The sequence below is a fragment of the Ictalurus furcatus genome, chromosome 12 (genome assembly GCF_023375685.1).
Source record: "Ictalurus furcatus strain D&B chromosome 12, Billie_1.0, whole genome shotgun sequence".
In the NCBI taxonomy this organism is placed as follows: Eukaryota; Metazoa; Chordata; class Actinopteri; order Siluriformes; family Ictaluridae; genus Ictalurus; species Ictalurus furcatus.
The window spans coordinates 12866669-12888794 of NC_071266.1; the positions used below are offsets into that span (position 1 = coordinate 12866669).

At 39.4% G+C, this 22126-nt stretch overlaps 2 protein-coding genes across 2 annotated transcripts; both read right to left on the bottom strand.

Moving 5' to 3' along the window:
- Positions 1–929: 929 nt before the first annotated feature.
- On the bottom strand, positions 930–9399 carry jpt1a (Jupiter microtubule associated homolog 1a). The gene is made up of 5 exons (XM_053638358.1): positions 9123–9399; positions 6255–6397; positions 3302–3417; positions 3049–3070; positions 930–1296 (listed from the first exon to the last, which is right to left on the bottom strand). The coding sequence occupies exons 1-5, from the start codon at positions 9176–9178 to the stop codon at positions 1160–1162; spliced, it is 474 nt and encodes a 157-aa protein (XP_053494333.1). The 5' UTR covers positions 9179–9399; the 3' UTR covers positions 930–1159.
- A 1160-nt stretch (positions 9400–10559) lies between these two features.
- sumo2a (small ubiquitin like modifier 2a) lies at positions 10560–14213 on the bottom strand. Its single transcript, XM_053638359.1, has 4 exons — positions 14114–14213; positions 12905–13036; positions 11585–11656; positions 10560–11323 (listed from the first exon to the last, which is right to left on the bottom strand). Exons 1-4 carry the CDS (start codon positions 14132–14134, stop codon positions 11261–11263), a joined length of 288 nt encoding a protein of 95 aa, XP_053494334.1. The 5' UTR covers positions 14135–14213; the 3' UTR covers positions 10560–11260.
- Between the last annotated feature and the right edge of the window lie 7913 nt (positions 14214–22126).

The following is a 22126-nucleotide window of genomic DNA, read 5'->3' on the forward strand; positions in this document are numbered from 1 at the left end:
CTCTGCTTTATTCTACTTTCAGTTCAGTAGAACAGAGTTAAGCTCATACACAACATGATCATGTACAATAATGCTAACATAATACAGTCCCCTCTGAAAGTACTGGAACAGCAAGGCTAATGCTATTATTTGGGCTATATAGTAAAGATTGAGATGGAAAGATGACTATCAGACAATAGATCAGCATTTTTGCTTTCATTTTATGAGATTTACATCTAGACGTGTTCAACAAGTTACAACATGGCACTTATTGCATCAGACCTCCCAATTTTAAGGTGAGCAAAAGTATAGGAACAGACATTGAAATCTTGAAGTAAATATTTAGTCGCATATCCCTTGCTTGCAATAACTGCATGAAGCCTGTGACTCACTGACATCAAACTTGGTTTCTTCTTTTGTGTTGCTTTTCCAGGCTTTCACTGCAGCATCTTTCAGTTGTTTGTTTCAGGTGGTTTCCCCCTTCAGTCTCCTCCTCAGGAGGTGAAATGAGGCTCAGTTGGGTCTAAAGCCCAACCCCCCGGATAAAGTCCTTGTTCAGGTGGCAGTGTATTTTTTTAAATAATAATAATAATAATAATAATAATAATAATAATAATAATAATAATAATAATAACAACAACTCTGAGGATTCCAGTTGGTTTGTTGTTTTTTCTAATCACACCAGATAACCCCCCCCCCCACCCCACCCCACCCACACACACACACCAGTTATTAGTTTCATAGCAATATTTTATTATACGTAGAAATGCACACAAACATTTGAAATCTGTATAAACCCAGGAATGAGACAGATGAGGCAGGAACCTGCAGCTTTACACCGCTTTGGAGAAATACATTGTTGAAATGAAACATGATCAGACAAGGTGTGTGCAGGACCAAACACAACCACACGCACACAGGAGTAACAAAGACAGGAAGTGGAAAAGAGACTCAATTCATCCACTTCTGTAATGACAAGAGAAAAAACAGGGAGCAGGAATAACAGACAACAATCAGGACCAAGGCCTGGATTTACAAGGCATCAACACACAAACACAGATGCGTGAGAGCACACACAGTTTGGTCACTGCAGACCAGATGCTTGTAAACTTTGCTCTGGATGTGACGAGAGAGAGAGAGAGAGAGAGAGAGAGAGAGAGAGAGAGAGAGAGAGAGAGATTCAGCCCAGGATGAGGGAGGATTTGCCACCAGGAGGGTTTCTGCGTCCTGATGATTTCTCAGACAAGGCATTCGGTGCAGACTTCTCCGTCTGAGTCGCCTCTGCCTCTTCCACTGCCTCAACCGCCTCCACAGACTCTATGGACAGGAAGTGATCAATTACACAAAACATTCATGCAGCTGTGAGTCGGTGGATCAGGAATACAATGCAAAAAAAAACAAAAAAAAAAAAAACAACCCCCACACAAAACCCCATGACACTTCCTCTCATGCACACCACTCCTTCTCTCTTCTAATGTCCACTTCCTCTCTCTGTCCAAACTCCCTCTCCTACTCTCAGTCTCTTATTACTCCATGTTTGGTCTTTCTCACCCTCCTTCTGTTTGCCTCCTACTCTCTTGCATGTTTGAGCACGCAAACACACACCATCCTTCTCTCCATCTCACACTCTTGTATTTCACCCTTCTTCAGTCTCTCACCCTCCATCTCACTCTCCTGTTTCTCTCACCCTCCTCATCTCCCTCTTTCCTTCTGTCTCTCCCCTCTTTCCTTCCCCTTCTATTAATCTGTCTATAGTACTATATAATTTTAATAATAATAATAATAATAATAATAATAATAATAAAACAAAGTGATGCTGCTTATTCATCTAAATCCGCTTCAGTGCAGCAGTGTTTCTAACTGGAGCGGAAGTTTGGATTAAAATCTAAAACCCCAGCTATAAAAAAAAAAAAAATGCATGAGAGTTTTCTCAACTTGAAGGGCACAAGAGACTGTGTGAAAGTGAGAGTGGGGGGGGGGGGGGGGGGGGATCGGTAAACAGTCACTGATCGTTTACATTCTTGCAAATATAGAACACACACACCCCCCAAGCAGGGACAAAGTACACTGCTTACACACATGTATCACATTACATCTACCCATTTCCCAGCCACACATCTGGTTTCAGGGTAAGAACACAGCTGTGGCTTTAGCAAGAGGACTGAGGATCGGCCCGTGAACAGCGCCACCTGCAGCTCATGTGCAGCTCCATCCATCACCACAAGACATCACTCAGATAAAACAAACAGACCACGATGGAGGGAGAGGAGTACCCGAGAAACATGGAGGAAAATGAAGGACAGAGGTGGAGGGGGGACGTCGACAAGTAAAACAGACAAGCACAAGGAAAGAAGATTAGGAGAGAGAGTTGATGGAAGGAGGATGAAGAAAAAAAATGAGGCAAAGAGGAGAAAGGAAGAAAATTAAGAACAAGAGATAATAGAAGACAGCAAGGGATGAAGAGGATGAAAACAATAAAAAAAAAACTAAGGAAGAAAAAGAAAGGGATGAAATGTTCAGGAAGGGGGGAGGGGGAGATGAAAATGATGGGGAAAAAAGAAAACTATGGACAAAGATGAAAGAAAAACCAAGGACCTAAAAAAAATAATAATAAAAAAAAATAATAACCCCACCCTACATAAGATGAAGATATCAAGCAACAAACAGGAAGAAAGAAGAACACAGGGGAAAAAAGATGGAAGGAAAAATGAGGGACCAAAATGACAAGAGGAGAAGAACAAAAGAGATGAATAAGAGTTAAGAAGAAGAAAACAAGGGACAAAGAATAAGATGAAAAAAGATGGAAAGATAAAAAAATAAAATAAAAAAACCAAACAGGGAGAGAGTGATGAAGACAAAAGAAAATGAGGGACAAAGATGAAGGAGGGAGAAAAAAGAAGATAATGAAGGAACAGAAATGCAAGGAACAATAATGAAAACGGATGAGAAATGAATAGATGGAGAAAGAAAAAGGAACAGGTGAAGGAAGAGAAGATGAGAATGAAGATGGAGAAAGTAGACGAGAAAGAAATGGACAGATGGCGGAAGAAAGTTTTGCTCTTCACTCACCGTTCTTTCTGTCATCTCCGTTCTGTAAAGATAAGTGGAAGAAAGTGACATTAGAAGAACAAATGATCACACCGTGGTGCTGAGGAGTGTGTGTACAGTATAGAGATTGTGTGCATGCATGTGCGCACACGTGTGTGTATGCATGTACATATACGTGCGCATATGTGTATGCATGTGTACATGTTCATGCGCGCACGTATGCACGTGTACATATGTGCATACATGTGTATATATACACACTGTGTGGTCTCACCACAACTGAAGATGAAGGCTCATCTTGTGCATCACTGGTTTGATTAGCAGGTTGTTGGACACACCTCCTGAGTGGCGCTGAAGGTTCTCCACATAGCACACCTGTGGGCTTCCCACCTACAGGACAGAGAACGAAAGTTATGGACACACCTCTGGAGGAACAAAAAACTCTGTACAGTACAGGCAAGGAGAGTAAAACCCTTAAATCAAGAAAGGTTCTACTGGTAGTGATGTTTCTTCCATTACTACTGGATGGGTGAAGATTACACACATGTAAATCTCTGGTCAACCTGAACATCTGCATACCATCTCTAAGAAAATAAAGCAATCAGGAGACATCGATGTGCATTTCTAAACCCTGAACACACATAAAGGAATGCTGCTCTCCCTGCTTAATCTGAACACAATCCAGCTTTCAGAATACTCAACACACTATACCAACTCAGATAGACAGACAAAAAGACAAAAGCAAAGAGATGGAAAGAGACATACAGACAAAATGGAGACAAAAAGAGACATACAGATGGACAAATGAGAAGAGACAGAAAAACAGACGGAAAGAACAAACTGATCTGCCTCTTTCAGGACATTTAAGTGAAAAGGGGAACTGGAACAAGGAAGCACTGGAACCCAGAATAAAACATTGTCTGTTTCCTCGTTAATGTCATTCTTTAACCAGAACATTATTTTTTTTTTAAGAACAGGAAATCAGATTAAAGATACATTCTTAGAAAAACAAAATCTAGAACACTTAAAAGGTTCTTCAGTTCTCATTTGTGTGCATTTTCAGGAAGATAAAAAAAAAAAAGCATTAAAATCACCCAAAGAACCCATCAAAAAAAAAGAAAAGATTTTTTAAAAGATTCATATGATAAAAAGGCCACACCCCCACATATACAGCCATCCTGACTGGTTGGATGACTGTTTACACTCGAACACTAGAAGGACCAGAGATTCTCTTCTGTGCAGAGTCCAATTTATCCACCACTTAATGTTCCCAAACACATCCCAGGCTTTTAGAAGCTGGTTCTAGAACCTTCTCCAAACATCTGGTACAGGGCAAAGAAGCACCTTGATGGTTTTCTTAGGTTCTCCCTCTGAGCACAGCGGTTTTGTATTGTATTGTATTGTATTATATTATGTTATATTATGTTATATTATATTATATTATATTATATATGGCATGGCATGGCAAGGTGGTGGTGGGGGGGAGCAACTATCATAAGAAAGCACAGCATGCTGTCATGAATAATTCAGAGACAGCATCTTCTCACACAATAAGAACACAGTCTCACGAATAATTATCAGACACTGACGAGTCATCAACGTACTATAGTACATCACTGCCAGTGACGCAGACAATGCAGATTTTAAACCCGGAAGATGAAAATAGTGGAAAAAAGCTCAAAATTAACCAGATTTCTCCTACAATTAAAATTAATGTATACTAACATTGTGTTTCTGTCACGCATCATAAGACCTCTGTAAAAGTCACAGAAAATGTAGTTTAGTGTTTCATGACCTTTTAAAATGGCAGGTTTTTGCAATGTAAATTTTTAAAAATATTTATATCAAGTCAAACACCCAAGAGTGCTCAGAATCACCCAATCACATTCAAACTCATGTTAAATACTAAGTAGTATACACCGGCCAAAGCAACTGGTTAACCCCAAATAAAATACAGCTGTTCCTATAGGATTTTCCTGACATCTTGGTAACCTCCAACCATAAAAGCCATGGGCCCCAGAAAAGGCACGGGATCTCATTGTTGAAAAATATCAGGAGAGGATTGCAAAAAATAAAAGATTCAAGGCATTCGATATACCATGGAACACTGAAGACAAATCAACAAGTGGAGAAAATATGGCACGACAGTGACACTAACAGGACATCCCTCTAAAAGGGAATGGGAGGCTGTCAAGAGGATTACAGCAACATTAAAAGGAATTGCAGCAAGTACTGGTTGCTCCCTACACGTAACGATCTCCTGAATTCTTCATATCTCCGGACTATGGGTAGGGTCGCAAGACGGAAACCTTTAACCAAAAAAAAATAAACATCCTGACTCCCAAAAACGATGTGGAATTATGTGTTATAGTCTGATAATACCACAAGATACATTTGGCACAAAAAAACCAAAATGAAGATAAAAAGAACACCATCCCCATGAGGAAGCATGGTGGTGGCGGCATCATACTTTGTGGCTGTTTTTCATCAGCTGGAACTGGGGCTTTATTTAGGTTGGAGGGAATAATGAATAGCTCCAAATACCAGTCAATTGTGGCACAAAACCTTAAGGCTTCTGCTAAAAACACTTAAGATGAAGAGGATCTTCACCTTTCAGCATTTCAACAAACCAAAGCAAACCTCCACATCACCAAAGGAATGGCTTCACCAAAACAAGTTCAAGGTTTTGGAAAGGCCCAGCCGGAGTCCAGACGTAAATCCAATCAGAAAACTGTATGGTGACCTGAAGAGGGCAGTGCACAGGAGATGTCCAGCCAATCTGATGGTCAGAATGCTTTTGCAAGGAAGGATGGCAAAATATTGCCAAGTCAAGATGTGTCACACTGACTCAAACCCAAAAATATTGAAAGCTGTGATAAAATCTAAAGGTGCTTCAACTAAGTACTAGTGTAGGGGTGTGCACACTTATGCAACCAGGTTTTTGTAAATAAAAAAACTAAAAAATAAAGAATTTTTTAAAAAGATTAAAAAATTGATTGTTTTTCCCTTTAATAGGTTAAACAATAAAAGGTAGAAAAACATTCGACATTTATCTTGGTTTTACATCAAAAACCTGCCACTTTTATATATTTATAAAAAAATAAAAATAAATAAAAAATTAAAAAAAAACCACCCACATCATAACGAGAGAATCTTTGATACTACACCTACATGTGTAGAGAGAACCTACATGTTCCTGTATACATGTACTTCCTGTATAAGCTCACCTGGAGGGTTGTTCCTTCGATGAGCATGTGGATCCTCAGGTTCTGCGAAAATGCTGGAAGCCATTTTGTTTTTGCGAGTGGTGGGTTTCTCCTCGTCAGAACCAAAGGAGATGTTGGAGCCTCCACCTGGTGGACGGAGAACCCTGAACACACAGACACAAAGATGTTCGGACAAAGAGATCAGTGATGTCACAGCTACACAGTCTGTCAGTTGTTTCTCTAGGGGAATCCATAGAGGTTGTAGAATCCTACAACAGAACGCTTCCCTAGGAAAATGGGTTCCAATTATAACTGAATCCTTAATTATCCAATGAACTCTTAATGAACCCTTGAACCATTTCCCAATGTCCTAGGTATTAAGAAGAAACTCGAGCAATAATTTAGAGTTTTCCAAGCTTCCTAAAAAGGGGATCTATTGGGAAGACACTCTCTGTTGAATGGTTCTATAGCCTATAAAAGATTCTAAAGAGAATCTTTGAACTTTAGACTTTGAGTGACTTGAATAAGAATCTCAGTGGGTTAAAGAGTGTGTACAGATTCTTTTCCTTAGAACCCATATATTAGGTTAACGCTGGAACAGTGTTGGGACTTTTTAGAACTTTGAAACTAGAATCAACCTCCAAGTACTCTAAGCATTGGGGAAGTCAGAGTAGCTCATGAACTGACAACACAGCTGAGAGCAGCAAGATAACTGCAGTGACAGTAACAGAATGACTGCAGAAACGCTGGTTTCGCTGAAGTCATTGGTGTCGATGTTGCTTTCGTTTCATCTTGTGTGGGCGTGGCCATACACAATGCTCACTTAGCAAGATTACTATTCTGTTCCTTCTTCTTCAGTGTTAAATTATTTACTTTAGTAGACATGAACAATTTTTAATGCTGTATGACTGTACTAAAAGTCATTAAGTAACTCAAGAGTACAGATACTGAATTACTGCTACCCTGACTCAGCACCTTATAACCCTCTGCTCCCTGCTCATGGACAAAACATGGCATGCTTTAAGAAATGTGTCATAGGTACGGTCACATTTTAGTGTAGCGCTGCATTTTTTATTTTAAATATACAAACAGATTTCTTTTTTTTTCCCCCTTTCTTCACAAAGACCAGAAATGACTCAATCTAATCAGTTAAAATACTCACCGGTGTAAATAACAGGTTTGTCAGTATTATAACAGCACTAACTATAATTATGAGAAGCAGAATTTCACAATATACTGCATATACACATCTATTTTCATCATATTATACGACACAACCCAACCCTATAAGCCTTTATGATTGAATTGTTTAGTGCTTTCTGTGGCTGACAGGTGTGCTACAGGTGTGTGTGTGTGCGCTAGGAATGACCTTTGGGCATTTCAAAGTGAAGTGAAAACCATACTTCACAAAGGAAATAGAGTATCAAAGTATGATCCACACAAATGTCACAATAAATCATTTCAAACATGATTAGAAAAGCAGCAGCAGGTCATGACCTGATCCCAGGACAGATTTCTCCATGAGCTCGTGTGTAATGAAATGAAACTCAAATTGCTTGTTGAACACAGCAACACAAAGATCAGACGTTATTATTGGATGGGATTAAGGTTCTGGGGTTGTTTTTTCCCCCCACAAAAGATAGGAGTTCTCATTTTGTTCACATGGCATACTTAAGATTGTTCTACACACACCCCTCATTCAAACACACCAATTGTTTTTCTGTGACCTTTATTACATCATAATGCTTGTTGTAGGAGGTGTGGCCAAGCTTGATCATTAGCGGGTCACATGACCATAACGGCTGTAGTGTACTAGTGCAATGAACTCAATAACGTCCCTAAAAAGTGGCACTTCTCTGACACACCCTTTCACATCTCATCTGTGTTTTATTAACGCTCAACTTTTTGCTTTGGAGGGGGGGAAAAAAAAAAAAAAAAAAAAAAAAAGAGCAAGTGTTTCCTGGAGAATCTTTATACTGAAGAAAAAGCATAAAACCTCTTTACAAGATATAAGTCTTTACCCACATGTACCAACACCGATCGAATGAAAGTGACTGATACAGAGATACTTCGGGAATGCTCACATTACCATTCCTCTACATGGGAAAACTAACCCTGTCTGAATAAGGCTATGAAAATCACTGGATGGAGCACGTGTGTGGGTGTGTGTGAGAGCACAGGGGTTAATGCAGATCCAGGTTTGATGTCTGATCACCCGTCAGTGAATAAACCACTATAAACCTGTGAAATACACACATATACACACACACACCTGAATACACATCCCTCAGCAAACACTGCGACATATTATGACTAAAATTCAAGGCAAATTCAGGTTTGCAAAAGAACATCATGATGTAGACAAAGGCGGAACCCCACCCAGTCAGGACAGAACCAAACACACAAACCACATCCTGTGCAAAGCGGCTGCTTACTGCAGTTCAGCTAAACAGACAGGAATATTACTGAGTTTAAAAGCCAGGAGATGAATGCACTTATGTTATGACGGTTTTAAAAGAGTAAGAGGAACATGATGGATGGATGGATGGAGGAGAGTGAAAGCAATGCAGCAGTCTCTCAGGAAACAATGGAGAAGCTAAAGTAACACCTGCAGCAACCCATCTAGACAATAAAAGCTGATTTTATATGTAGTTTTAGAAAGAACTGGGTTTATAGTGTACACCGAGGTGGCTTTGAGGAACAATAGAGATCACTGCAGATCTCTGGGATCTAATGACTTAATGAGCTGCACCTGCAAATATCTGACAAATTCATAAAAAATACAAAATTGGCTTAGATAATAAGCTTTGTACCATATTAATCAAGACAATCATCTTATTTAGTCATGTATTACAGTTAATTAATTATTATTATCATTTTTTTTTTTACCTGGAGCTGCTTTTGGCATCCGGGTCCATGCCTTGAAACGTGGTAGTGGTCGTCATCTTTTTTCTATTCTTTTCTTTTTTAAATTCCTGAACGACTTTTAACACAAAATCACGCACTGATTACAAAATTAGAAATCGCCACAACTATCCAGCTAGCTCCCTAACAACCTCACAGTCTCATTTTATCGATTAAAACCCACCATCAGCGCCTCACCAAAAAAAAAAAAATACCCCACCGCAGGCGACTGAGGTCCAAACCTCTCCATTCTGACTGCGGAGACGCCTTATGATCCGTTTTCTGAGCTCTGATTGGTCGAGACGGTTCATATCCTCGCTGTGATTGGCTGAAATAATATATCTGCCAGCGTCATGACTGCCGTTGAGAGAGGAAGAAGGAAGCCGCTAGTTCTGAGGTAAACTAGGGACATTCAGAAATGGCTGGTCTTAGTCCCTATTAAAGTGCACTACATAGGGCATGTAGAATGGCTTCTACACACTACACATCCAATTGACGATTTAGCGCCCTATTACCTTTATAAATACACTAAACATGGTACAACTATGGTAAATGCACACTATGTAGTGTTCCATTTTGCACTAAATCTTAGGTGCTTAGGGCTACATCCTTACTACATAGTGTACATTAGGTCTTATACAACCTGTGTAGTACACTATTGTGACCAAGTCAGCTCTACTCCCTATGATAACTTCTACACTTATGTAGACTACTCTATATCCACTCTAACCCTACTTCCTATTTTGACACACTACATAGGGCACTATACGTCCAGTTGACAATTTAGAGCACTTACCTCCAGAGGTTCCATTTTGCATTGAGAGCCATACATCCTTATGTAATTGCACTACATAGTGTACATAATGTATCATGGATCCTGTGTAGTGCACTACTGTGACCAAGTCAGCTCTTTACTCCCTATAATAACTTCTACACCTTATGTAGCCTATTTCATATCGACTAGATCCCTTCTTCCTATATTAACACACTACTTATGGTGAATAGAATGGCTTCTACACACTACATAGGCCACTATACATCCAGTTGATTATTTTGCTCCCTCTTAACCTTATAAACATTCTAAATAGGGAATAACAATGACAAGTGTGCACTACAGTGTTCACTTTGGCATTGAGAGCCATACATCCTTATGTAAGTGCACTACATCGGTACATAATGTCTCATACACAGCCCGTGTAGTGCACTATTATGACCAAGTCAGCTTTTTATTCCATAAAATAGCTTCCAAATCTTACACACCCTAGTAGGCTAGACATTACATAGTGGACAGGTTATGTCTATTAGGAGGATTTTAGAGTTTCAGCACTGTAAGGTGTGCAGGAATGCACTATGTATGGTATGAAATATACAGTTTACAGTGCAGGAGAAGTTTATATTGTTATGTAAAACTCTTGAAAAAGATTTAATATTGAATCAAAATTTTTTTTAATGTAACGGTTAAAAAAAAAAAACAGTTCTTTGCTACATTTTGTAACTAGGTGACATCTGACCAATCACAATCCACAATTTAACAACACTGTGGTGTAAATCATGGACAATTAACATTATGGACAATTAACACCCCCCCCCCCCCCCACCTTAACGTGCAGGACTCAAACCTCAGGCCGTGGTTAATTTTATACAACTGTTTTATTAGGACACAAAAAAAAATCTACTTTCTCAACACTGCACATTGTATATGTGGCTGAATAAAACTGAGAAGGTACAAAAAAGAGAACTACTACATTTATAAAAGATATAAAAGCTGAAACGTGAATAAAACAAAAACTGTGAAGGTCATTCATAGTGGAAAACAACAACAATGACGACAAAAGAAAAATAAAACAAAAATAAACATACAACGCCCTGATCAACATGGTTTTAGGGTTTCTTGGTCACAGGTCCACGTGGGTCAGAACAGAGGGTGAAAAATGTTCCATATAACAACTATAAAGAGGGAAAGAGCGAGAAAGAGAGGGGGGGAGTGTGTGAGAGAGAAATTAAACACTGTCTGTGAGGATCTGAGCAGCCATGTTTCAGTCTGTGGTTTTGCCGTGACGCTTCAAACGTAAGCATGAACAACTGATGGAGGGAACGGTGGAGGAACGGAACTCGACTCTGCTTTACATCACGCCCCCTGTCTGCTGCTGGAACACATCGATCGTGTCCTCGTCCTCCATTTCCAACTGCAAAAAGCAAGCGCAAAGAACCAGTACAGTAAAATCTGCCTTGTCTATAATATTACAGCTGCTGCTGATCACTACCTAGTGCCCTTATTAAGGCAATATAAGGCTCTGCCCTTCTCCACCCCCACAACAGCACTTTCCCAAGTGTTTTATTCCTCTTATACCACAGCAGTCTGCTGTTTATAATTTCAGAATCACAATATAGTGCATTTCATCCGTTTATCGCTACTTATTGTTCTCAGTGAACATTCTTGTTCGTACCTGAGCAGGTGTGTCCGTCTCGTTAATGGGCTGTCCATCAAACCGGAAGCGGATCTGCCTCATCGTGAGTCCCTGCACAAAACAAAACAAAACAAAGATTTTACATCACAAGATGAACATTGACCATTCTGTGAAGCTGGCAGCAAGCCAATCAGCAGTGTTTAGTTAAGTAAACTCTGCCCACAATTATTCCTGTACTCCTCATATTCACCAAATTTGACGCTCTTGATTACTAAACATCACCTCAAAGCGACATATCGCACTGTTTTATCCCACGTCCAGTGAAACACACGTGTGAGTAATGTTTAAATTTCAGAAATTTTAAAATGTTAAATTCAAGTTTAGAGAGCAAAACCAAACTGGCCGTGCACTCAGGGAGGGAGGGGCACCCCCACCCCCTGCTGTCAATCACAGAGACAACTAACCAATCGTGGAAGTCTGAGTGCATGTATGTGGAAGAGGGTACACAGCTCTTTCCTCTGTATGCTTAATTAAATATTTAATTGTATTTTAAGGGAAACGGATTCATGCTACAGGTACAATGTGATCAGCAAATCAAATTAAATCTTGCTGAAGAAAGTAAATATTCACACAATAAAAATACTTGGAAAAAAATTGTCCAAAGATTTAGTACAAATATGAAACCACTAACATATCGAGAAGATTGACTGATTATCATTACAAGAAGACACTCCTCGCAGTTTTATTAGTTGTCCGAGTAACATTAACGCTTTGTGAACAACGACAATTAATCCATCCATCCATCCATCCATCTTCTATACCGCTTATCCTTTTCAGGGTCACGGGGAACCTGTAGCCTATCCCAAGGAGCATCGGGCACGAGGCGGGGAACACCCTGGACAGGGTGCCATTCCATCGGAGGGCACATTCACATACCCATTCATACACTATGGACACTTTGCACATGCCAATCAGCCTAGGAGGCATGTCTTTGGACTGGGGGAGGAAACCAGAGTACACAGAGTAAACCCACGCGGCACAGGGAGAACATGCAAACTCCGCACACACAGGGCTACGGTGGGAATCGAACCCCCAACCCTGGAGGTGTGAGGCAAACGTGCTAACCACTAAGATAAAACTGCAGAATTTTCTCTCAACACTTGTTTCACATACTGGTGTAAAATGTGTGCTAGGTCACGCCCCCGACACACCCCTGCGATCGTTTCCTCAGAGCAGCACTCTAAACCCCTCTAAAACAAACTCCATCTTCACCCTGCTTTCTGTTTAACTCCTGAGGAAATGGACCACAGAGATGCTGATGATGATGAAGAGGATGAAGTAGTGGGGTTTTTTTTTCACCTGTCGTTCACAGTAGGCCTTCATCAGTTTACTGAGCGGCGTGTGCCTCTTGATTTTGAACTGCACCACCGAGCCGTCCTGTCCCGCAACCTTCAGGTTGATGTGTTCGTTATTTTCAGTCTTCACACCTTCCTAAAGAGGGGTACAGTTAGACAGAGCGATGAAGAAGGCCGTCACTGGGTTACTAAAACGGAAATATCGCTGCGTACGATTCTGCCAAGAGCACGAGTCAAACTGAAACCATAAAAACACTGGAGAATTTACACCTTTCAGTACACAATAACATTTCTATAGACTTTACTGCAAATAAAGTAGAACTCTACTGAAAGCTCTAACGACAACCCAAAGTCAAATAAATCCTCTAAATAAATCAGCTTTTACATTTAAACATCTCAACTCAATAGACAAAATGATCACAAGCCAAGACGAAATAGTATAATTTATTTTAAATAACTGTTGACGCTGTGACTCAGAATATAATAAACAATATACGCACAAAAAATAGAACATGTAATACACTTATAATATATACACAATAAATACAGATAATAGATAAGTAATTAATAAATATAATATTAATAAGTAATAACAATGCACACAATGAGTAATATTTGAATAAATTATTAATAAATCAAGTTTATTAATGAGCTCATTTGCATATTACAAGCTTCTGTTTTATTTAATACATAAATATGCGGAAAATATTGAAATATAAACAAATTCTATATATTGCATGCTAAGCCATTAAACCCAGTTAGCTGTAGTATTAGTAGCATTAGCCTTTAAAATTATATATATTTCTTAAATACATTAATGTTCGCTAGAATATTAAAATACGTGCACCTTGTAATAATAGAAAAACGCTTAACAATGAATAAAACTTTAGCTCTGATATGTTTTAAAGAGTTTGCTAAAATAAACCTGATTTATATTGTATCTAGCCACAAAAGCTAGCATGGAAGCTAGCATGGAAGCTAGCATGGATGCTAGCATGGATGCTAGCCGGACCGTTAGCTTGTTAGCCACTTAGCATTATAGCAATTGTAAAAGTATTATTATTTCTTTTTATTTTGTCTGCAATGCGGCTAAATGAGAGACGTGTTGCAAAGGCATAACTGTACAATAATAATAATAATAATAATAATAATCAGAAATAAATCCACACACACGATGTCGTGTTTTTTTCCGCCTTCTTTTTATTCACCTCACCTTGGGTTTCTCGTCCGCCATTGCTGTTGTGTCTCTGCGTCGCTCTTTCTCACAGCTCGCTTCTTTTCCCGCCTATATTTTAATAAATCGCCCAGTCCCTGCACTGCGATTGACTGAGAGTTTCCCGCCTCCAGCACTCTGATTGGTTATACGTGCATATTCTATGAATGGAGCGTGCACTTGACTAATTGAAACGAAGAGAAGGCGGGACTTGTCGGAAAACGGGTAGGGGAAAAATAATACGCCTCAAAACCTTGCGCGAAAAGTCGCAGGAAATGACGTAAACTTCTGGATAGTGTTACAGTACAATTTAATAATAGTTTAATGTATTGATTTTGACATTAAAATATTAATTTATTTATTTGGTTACTTAGTTACTTATAATGACTTTTTAAAATATTTGTAAATCATTCTTAAACGTTTATAATTCTAATTATAAATCATTAATGCATTTGATCAAAAATACTATAAAAATAAATGGACAATGAATAGTTCTAAATAGTCAATAAAAGTTTGTAAAAAATGTTCTTTTTCATTTAAACAAGTATAAGCTCTGAAGACTTTGCACATATAGAAAATTAAATATTTTACAGAAAAAAATTGTACAATTATAGTAAAAATGCTGTCATGTCACATTTCGGCAGCAAATTTGACATCATAAATTATTACCAGAGTTTTTATTGCTGAACATATTTAAGATGTTTCAGCCCGATTTCTGCACCAGCTGGTTTTTGGATAACGCAGATTGAAGACATGAGCAGAACATAGTGTTGTCTTTAATCGCAGGTCTATCATTAGAGGATCTTCATCATATAATCTGACACTGAGACACGCTATCACACAGTCTGTTATAGAATTCACTACACACTTTATTGTACAGGATCTCGTACAGCATGATGAGGAATCATCTTAAAACTTAGCTGACATATATATATATATATATATATATATATATGGGGGGGCATGCCACATGATAGGGGAGGCTAGGGGGGCTTTAGTTAGAAAAGGTTGAGATCCTCTGTTCTAGAAGTACTCATTGGCTTTAGAAAATGCATGACTATAACTGGACCCGTCATTAATGCTGAGTTGGAGTGGTCACTGTGTCTTCGGTAGGTTTGGGGGACCTCCTGCCAAGACAAACCCTACATTCTGCATTAAATATACTAGCAGCCATAATGTGAAATAAAAAGAAAACTTCTCTATTTGCCTCAAGAATCTGTTGCTTTTATTGACAATGTTGCTGTAATTTTTCTTAGAAATCCCTCAAAGTGATTAAATAACTTAATGGCCTTAAATAGCGCACAGTGGCTTAGTGGTTAGCACGTTCGCCTCTGTGCAGAGTTTGCATGTTCTCCCCGTGCTGCAGGGGTTTCCTCCCCCAGTCCAAAGACATGCATGGTAGGCTGATTGGCATGTCCAAAGTGTCCATAGTGTATGAATGGGTGTGTGAATGTGTATGTGAGTGTGCCCTGCGATGGACTGGCAGCCTGTCCAGGGTGTACCCCGCTTTGTGCCCGATGCTCCCTGGGATAGGCTCCAGGTTCCCCATGACCCTGAAAAGGATAAGCGGTTGAAGATGGATGGATGAACGTACTAGCACCTTATATGAATATTATACCACAGTGCTGCTGAAATCCCAAGAAGATGGATGGATGGATGGCCTTAAATACATTACTAACTAAAATCTATCTATAGTAAATAGTGCAGAACATACTGTATGTAAAGTTACACACAGCACACTAGCAAGTTAACCAGCAGAGATCATACGTTGTATAGAATAAATAGTCCTTTTAAAGCCAATCATAATTTGGTTGAGCCAATTAACACCAGGTGCAGAGCACACCCAATCACACCATAACCACGCCTCTGCCACCTCATGAGCTGCTATAAATAGGCTAAGTTTGGTTTGGAAGGCAGTCCTGGAGGGTTTTTTTTTTTTTTTTAAAAAAAAAAAAAAAAAAAAACAACAACAAAAACAACTCTTGAAAAATGTTATTGAAAGTGGTGTTATTTGTTGTGGTGCCAACTTACATGGTGAGTGCTTATCCTTCTATGATTGATGAAGCTGCATCAGATGACCTATGGCCTGATCTGGAGGAATCATTGCCCAAATACAAGGCTCAGACTCCAGTAAACCCAACTCTTAATACTCCGTGTCCCCCCTTGAAATTACCACAATTTCAGCAAATCCGCTCTTCAGATGTCCATAAGCTTATTTTTAAACCTGCACGAAACCTTAGGCCAGTACCTGCTTTGATGAAGTCTATATTGCTGCCATCACCACCTCCTGCAACAGCAGCTCCCTTGCCTTCTAAAACAAGAAATATAGAGCTTTTGTGCCACATTGACCGGATTTATGTGAGGGTTATGAAGAGTCTCTTTACCAGTCCAGATGCTGGGAACTATCTCAAAGTGGGAACATGTCCTGTGAATAAAGACACCCCTAAGTATTACTACTTCCTATATCCCATCAACAGCTGTAATGTACAACGCCATGTATGTATTTCTAATTGGTTAAATTTTGGGGGAGAAATTGTGTTGTATGTTGTGCTCAAAGTATTCTTTTTAAGAACTGTGTATTTGCCACAATTAAACAATTTTCTATATCTTTACAGGAAAATGAAAACCGTGTCCTGTATTCAAACACATTGTTCTATGAGCCTCTGACCAATGAACCAGTTATTCGTGAGCTACCATTTTCTGTGCCACTGGAGTGTCGTTACAACAAGTTAGAACTCTTCTCTTTCAGCATGTATAATTGAATGTGCTCCTTCTGATATGGCTAAATGTTAATGCTTGCTTTATAGGCATTTCCGCTCCTACAATGTTGGCTATCATCCTCAAGTGGAAGCAGGGACTGTTTTCTTGAGCTTACAAGGTGGCGTCTCCCTCACAGCTGTAGATGGTAAATCCACTCAACCTTCCCTATATGTAAGGCCAGATCTCATAAGCCTAGTAATAAATCAGTGTTGGGCAGTGCTCGTGTTAATCCTTCTGGATTCATTCAAACGTGTATGTTAAACCAGTTCAACTTTCACTTTGTGTCATTTGGTTGAACTGTGAAGCTGCTTTCAGTGCAGTGATGAGCTGAGCCTAAACTTGTTGGACTGGTTTAACAATGTTAGTGTGGTTAGAAACATTAGCCTTGTTAGCATTGCCTGACCATTCTTTCCCACATGCTTCCATTCTGGAAAGCTACTGGTCATCTGTGGATGTGAACATAATTCAAGCCCAGTAAGATAAAAATGGCAAGTGACCATGTTGGCTGGTGAACTGGGTGTCTGGATAACTTTGTGTAAGAGACCATTTTGTCTTATGGTCATCAGAAAACCAAACTAGAGTACATTTAAAGAGTTGTCTTGTGGAAGAACTGATGCTTTAGGGGAGACGTGCTTCATTCTAAAGATGAATTCTCTTACAGAGAATTGGGAACCTCTTGCTAGTTGGCAGACTTATGTGATTGGCCAGCCAATGTACTTTGAGGCCATGACTCCCCATGGTCATGCTGGAAAGAGGCTCTACTTAAGCAAGTGCTACATCACTGCTTCTCAGAACCCTGACACTACATCTAAATACACAGTGATTGACAACTATGGGTAAATAATTGGATAATGCTAGCCTTTGCTTTAATATGTAGTTCCATGTGGTGTACTTGGCAGCTTTAAATAATCCTTCTGTGCAGATGCATGGTGGATGGGAAGAACACTCCTCAAAGCAAGTTTTACCCTAGTGAGGATAAGGCCACATTAAGGTTCTCTGTGGGAGCCCTCATGTTTAAGGACATGGTCTCCCATCCTACAGACAAGAAGGTAAACGTGCGTAATAAGCTGAGACTGTCTCCATAACCTCCTAGTATGGAATTTAAATAACATGCTGTATGTTTGTGTGGCATAGAGATTTTTTAGCACATGCTACTTCCAAAACAGTAATGCTAAAACAACTTAAAATGTACTGCAGATAACTTTTCGTACAATTTAGACCTGTGATTTTATTCATTCTTCTACTCCACCCCCAGGAAATGTTCATTCATTGTGAAATGCTTCTGGGACCAGAAATACCAACTTTAAGCACAAAATCATGTTCCTACATGGCAGATGCACAAGGGTGAGGTTCATGGTGTTGCATTATGGAACAAACTTTCTTTGATTTGCACAAATATTAAATGACCTGTTGTGCTTTTAGGTGGTCTGAGTTGTATGGAAACGACTCGGTTTGTGCCTGCTGTGATGCTTCCTGTCCTGCCCCAGATCCCTCAGGTTGGTCATTATCCCATTTTGTCCTTTTCCCCACTTAAATGGGGATGAAGTATGATTTATTTGTTGAGTAGTTGAACCCTGGCTTTTTTTTCCCCTCACTGTTATTCCTGTTTAACTTCTGATGTAGTGAGTGTGGAGGCAGTCTCCAGCAGTGCCTGGGAGGTTAAGAGTGACCAACCCACACAGAAATCAAGGGCAGAAGTCCTGAATTATGCCGAATTGGAGCTCTTCTGGGACAAAGCTGATAAAACGAAGGCTTAAATGCTTGATCTGTGCCTCTGTTGCTACACAATGCATAATAAAGTCTGACTGTTAAATTTTGGGTCTCTTGTAATACTAAAAGTACTGGGATTGGGGTGGGAATGGTGGAAATGCCAGCCTTTCATCTAAAGAAATGTACAGCAAGCACACAACCTTTAGACATGTGCAATGGAGTCTTTGTACTTAAGGTTTTATGTGAATATATTCCCTTAAAGTTGATCTGGAAAAATTCTATTGTATGAATTCATGGATTAGGAACAGCATTCTTTAGTTTGAAATTACAAAAATTGAAAAGTAATGGAATTTTTATTGAACCATGCTCCTAGACAAATATAGGGATGTTTTACCAATGCCTGCAAGTGGTGGACAGTTCATCTGTAAAGTAACTCCATCTGAATATAGTGGCAGAAAAATATTAATTGGCTTTTGTTATCTGCTCACTTAATTCTGTACACTCACAAGTTGTAACATCCGCACACTTGTCCAGGTTTGCTGTAAGGCTGCCTTGCCTTAGTACTGCCCTCACAATCATTAGTACGTGGTCACCAAAATCTGCAGAGGCATGTGTAATATGTGGCAGTAGTAGTTCAATAAAGATTGGACATCATAAATTAAATTCATATGAGCAGTAGTGTTTTATCCATCCCAAGTGGACTGTCATGAGGTTATCAGCAGTGTGGAAAAGCATAATGTGCCTTTAGAATTGACAATTGTATCTCAATTTTTCCAGTTTGAGTGGGTGAATGTAAATGGCTGGCCCCCTTTCTCCAAAAACATCCACTGGAAATGAAGACTGTTCCTTTGGGGATAGACTGATGCTTGCAAGCACACTTTAGCTGCCAGATAATCCAGCTGCTCTTAGGCAGCTGAAAGTTGTGCCTCTTCAGTTAAAAAAAAAAAAAGCCTGGATTCAGAACCCCCCAGACTCTTGGCCAAGCTGGGCTAAGCTCATGAGCTCACATGTTGAGGCTCTAGGAATGAATCACCAAGGACTTTTGACATATACACAAACTGATTATGAAGCTCAACTCATGGACTATGCAAGCCTTTATGAAACAAGACAAAACTGATTTGATCATACAGAGAGGTTGAAAATTGAGTGGCCACACTCATCTTTCTTTATGCCATCTTTCTTTGCTGATGGTGACAGCAGCAAACTGAGAGGTCAAATTGGGAATGATGCACCTGAAGCTATTTCAGTTTTGGCAGAACGCTTTATCGGGTACATTGCAAAAGCATGTGTCAGTATTTTTATGCTCTGTGATTTCTGTGGTGGCCAGATGGAGACATCAATAAAGAAATGGAAGAATACAGAATAACTTTACGTTTGATTGGAAATGTATTATCTCCGAGTTGTACCAACTTTGCATAGAGAAAGACAGCAAAGATAATTGTGACAAGTATGATGAGAAGATTATCCATACTGTTACAACCCGCTATCTTGGGAAGGGAAGTTTATTTTGTGCTGTGACATTTTGTGTGCAGGTCCGAACTCCCTCCCAGACCTTCCAGCCTGCTCCGGCCTCCAGGATGACCTCACTGATTAGCAGCCATACTGAAAGAGGAAGACGGAGTGAGAATGTGTGATTTGTTGTTAGGAGATTGTTTGGTTTGTGTTGCTTGCCCTTGTGGCTTGCCCTTGTGAGCAATAGCAAAGCAGTAATGACATCAGTTCCAGAAGATGATAGGGCTGATGTAGTAAAAGATCTGAGTTTGGACAGAGAAAAGTTGCCTATTGAAAGAGTACTAGGTATGCAGTGGAACACAGAAAGGGATACCTTTAACTTTAGTTCTCATGAAAGACAGAGGTTTTACTAGAAGAGGCATTCTCTCAATTGTACAATCTGGGTATGGTCCACTTGGCATTCTTGCTCCACTTGTCCCGAATATACAACACATCCTTCAAGAGCTTTGTAAAACGAATTATGGATGGGATGAGACTGTTTTAAAACTCTTACTGAAACCCTGCCAAAGGTGGCTTTTGGACCTCAGTGAATTATCCAGCGTACACACCAACAGATGCATGAAACCGAAGATATTTGGCCAAATGCATTCAACACCATCATTTCTCTGATCATAACTTTCATCATTTCTCTGATGCCAACCTCTACTCCTGATGAAAGGGAGAGCACTTATGCACCTTCTGGTTTATTCCACAAAAAGGAAAACATTTCTCATAAAGAGCTATATGAAAGCACAATAATGTCCCAGTGAATATGTGGGCTTTTTCTTTGGTGAGACTAAGATCGAGATATTTGTTCAAGACAAGTTTTAAAGTGCTATGCATGGTGCAAACCTAATGCAGGCCATACTTCAATTAACACCATCCCTATAGTGAAACATATTGGTGTTAGCTTCATGCTCTTGGGATGGTTTTCATCCTCAGAACCTGGGCTACTTTTACTTGAAGGGAGAAAAATCCATCCATCCATCTTCTACCACTTACTCCTTCTTCAGGGTCACAGGGAAACCTGGAGCCTATCCCAGGGAGCATCAGGCACAAGGCAAGGTACACCCTGGACAGGGTGCCAGTCTATCACAGGGCACAATCACATACACACTCACATATCATTCATACACTACGGACAGGACACGAACCCTGGACCCTGGAGGTGTGAGGGGAACATGCTAACCACTAAGCCACCGTGCGCCCGGATGGAGAAAAATTCTGGAGGATATTACAATGGAACCTGCTTCAGACTAAATATTTATAAAAAAAAAAATAAAAAAAAAATAAAAAAAAAAGGCACATGTTCTACAGTGGTCAAGTCAAAGTCCAGATCTGAATCCCACTGAGAATCTGTGGCACTGTTAGAAAATTGCAGGCAACAAACAAGATCCAATCAACCTGAAGAAGCTGGAGCAAGTCTGCCAGGAAGAACGAGTGAAAATCCCAAACAACAAACCTTCAGCTGTTACATGATAAAAACCAGTAGAGGTTTAACTGAAGGATTGTAAAGTGTTTGTTTAGTTTCTTTTTATAAAGTATCTCTCTCTGCATTTCGGTGTTTTTCCATCACAGTAAACCTGTTCATCAGGTCAGGCCAGAACTCTGTTTACAAATGGTTGTCGTTTATACAACCGTTAAAGTATTTTTAGTTTTCCTGTCATTACACCTCCTTCTTCTCTGAAAGAAAGTAGAACAGGCCTACATAAAGCTCATTCACAAGGTCATGTCTCACCAAGACCTGTCACACTTATTACATCATCAGCTGATCGCAAATGTTTTCAAAAATCAATTCTGATATTATGCCATGTATATAGTGGATTATTATACCATGCTGCACCCTTCACTATGCAGTGCTAATACTAATTTATTTACTTTGTACTTTTATATTTTTTTGTATTTTATTTATTCTATGTAACTTCCTGTTTGGTTTCTGGAGCTGTAAAACTTGTAAGACTTAAAAATGTCTTTTTATACTTTTTATAAACGGTAAATGTCATGTGACAATAAATCTACGTCTAAATCACAAGTTTTTATATTAAAGGTTCT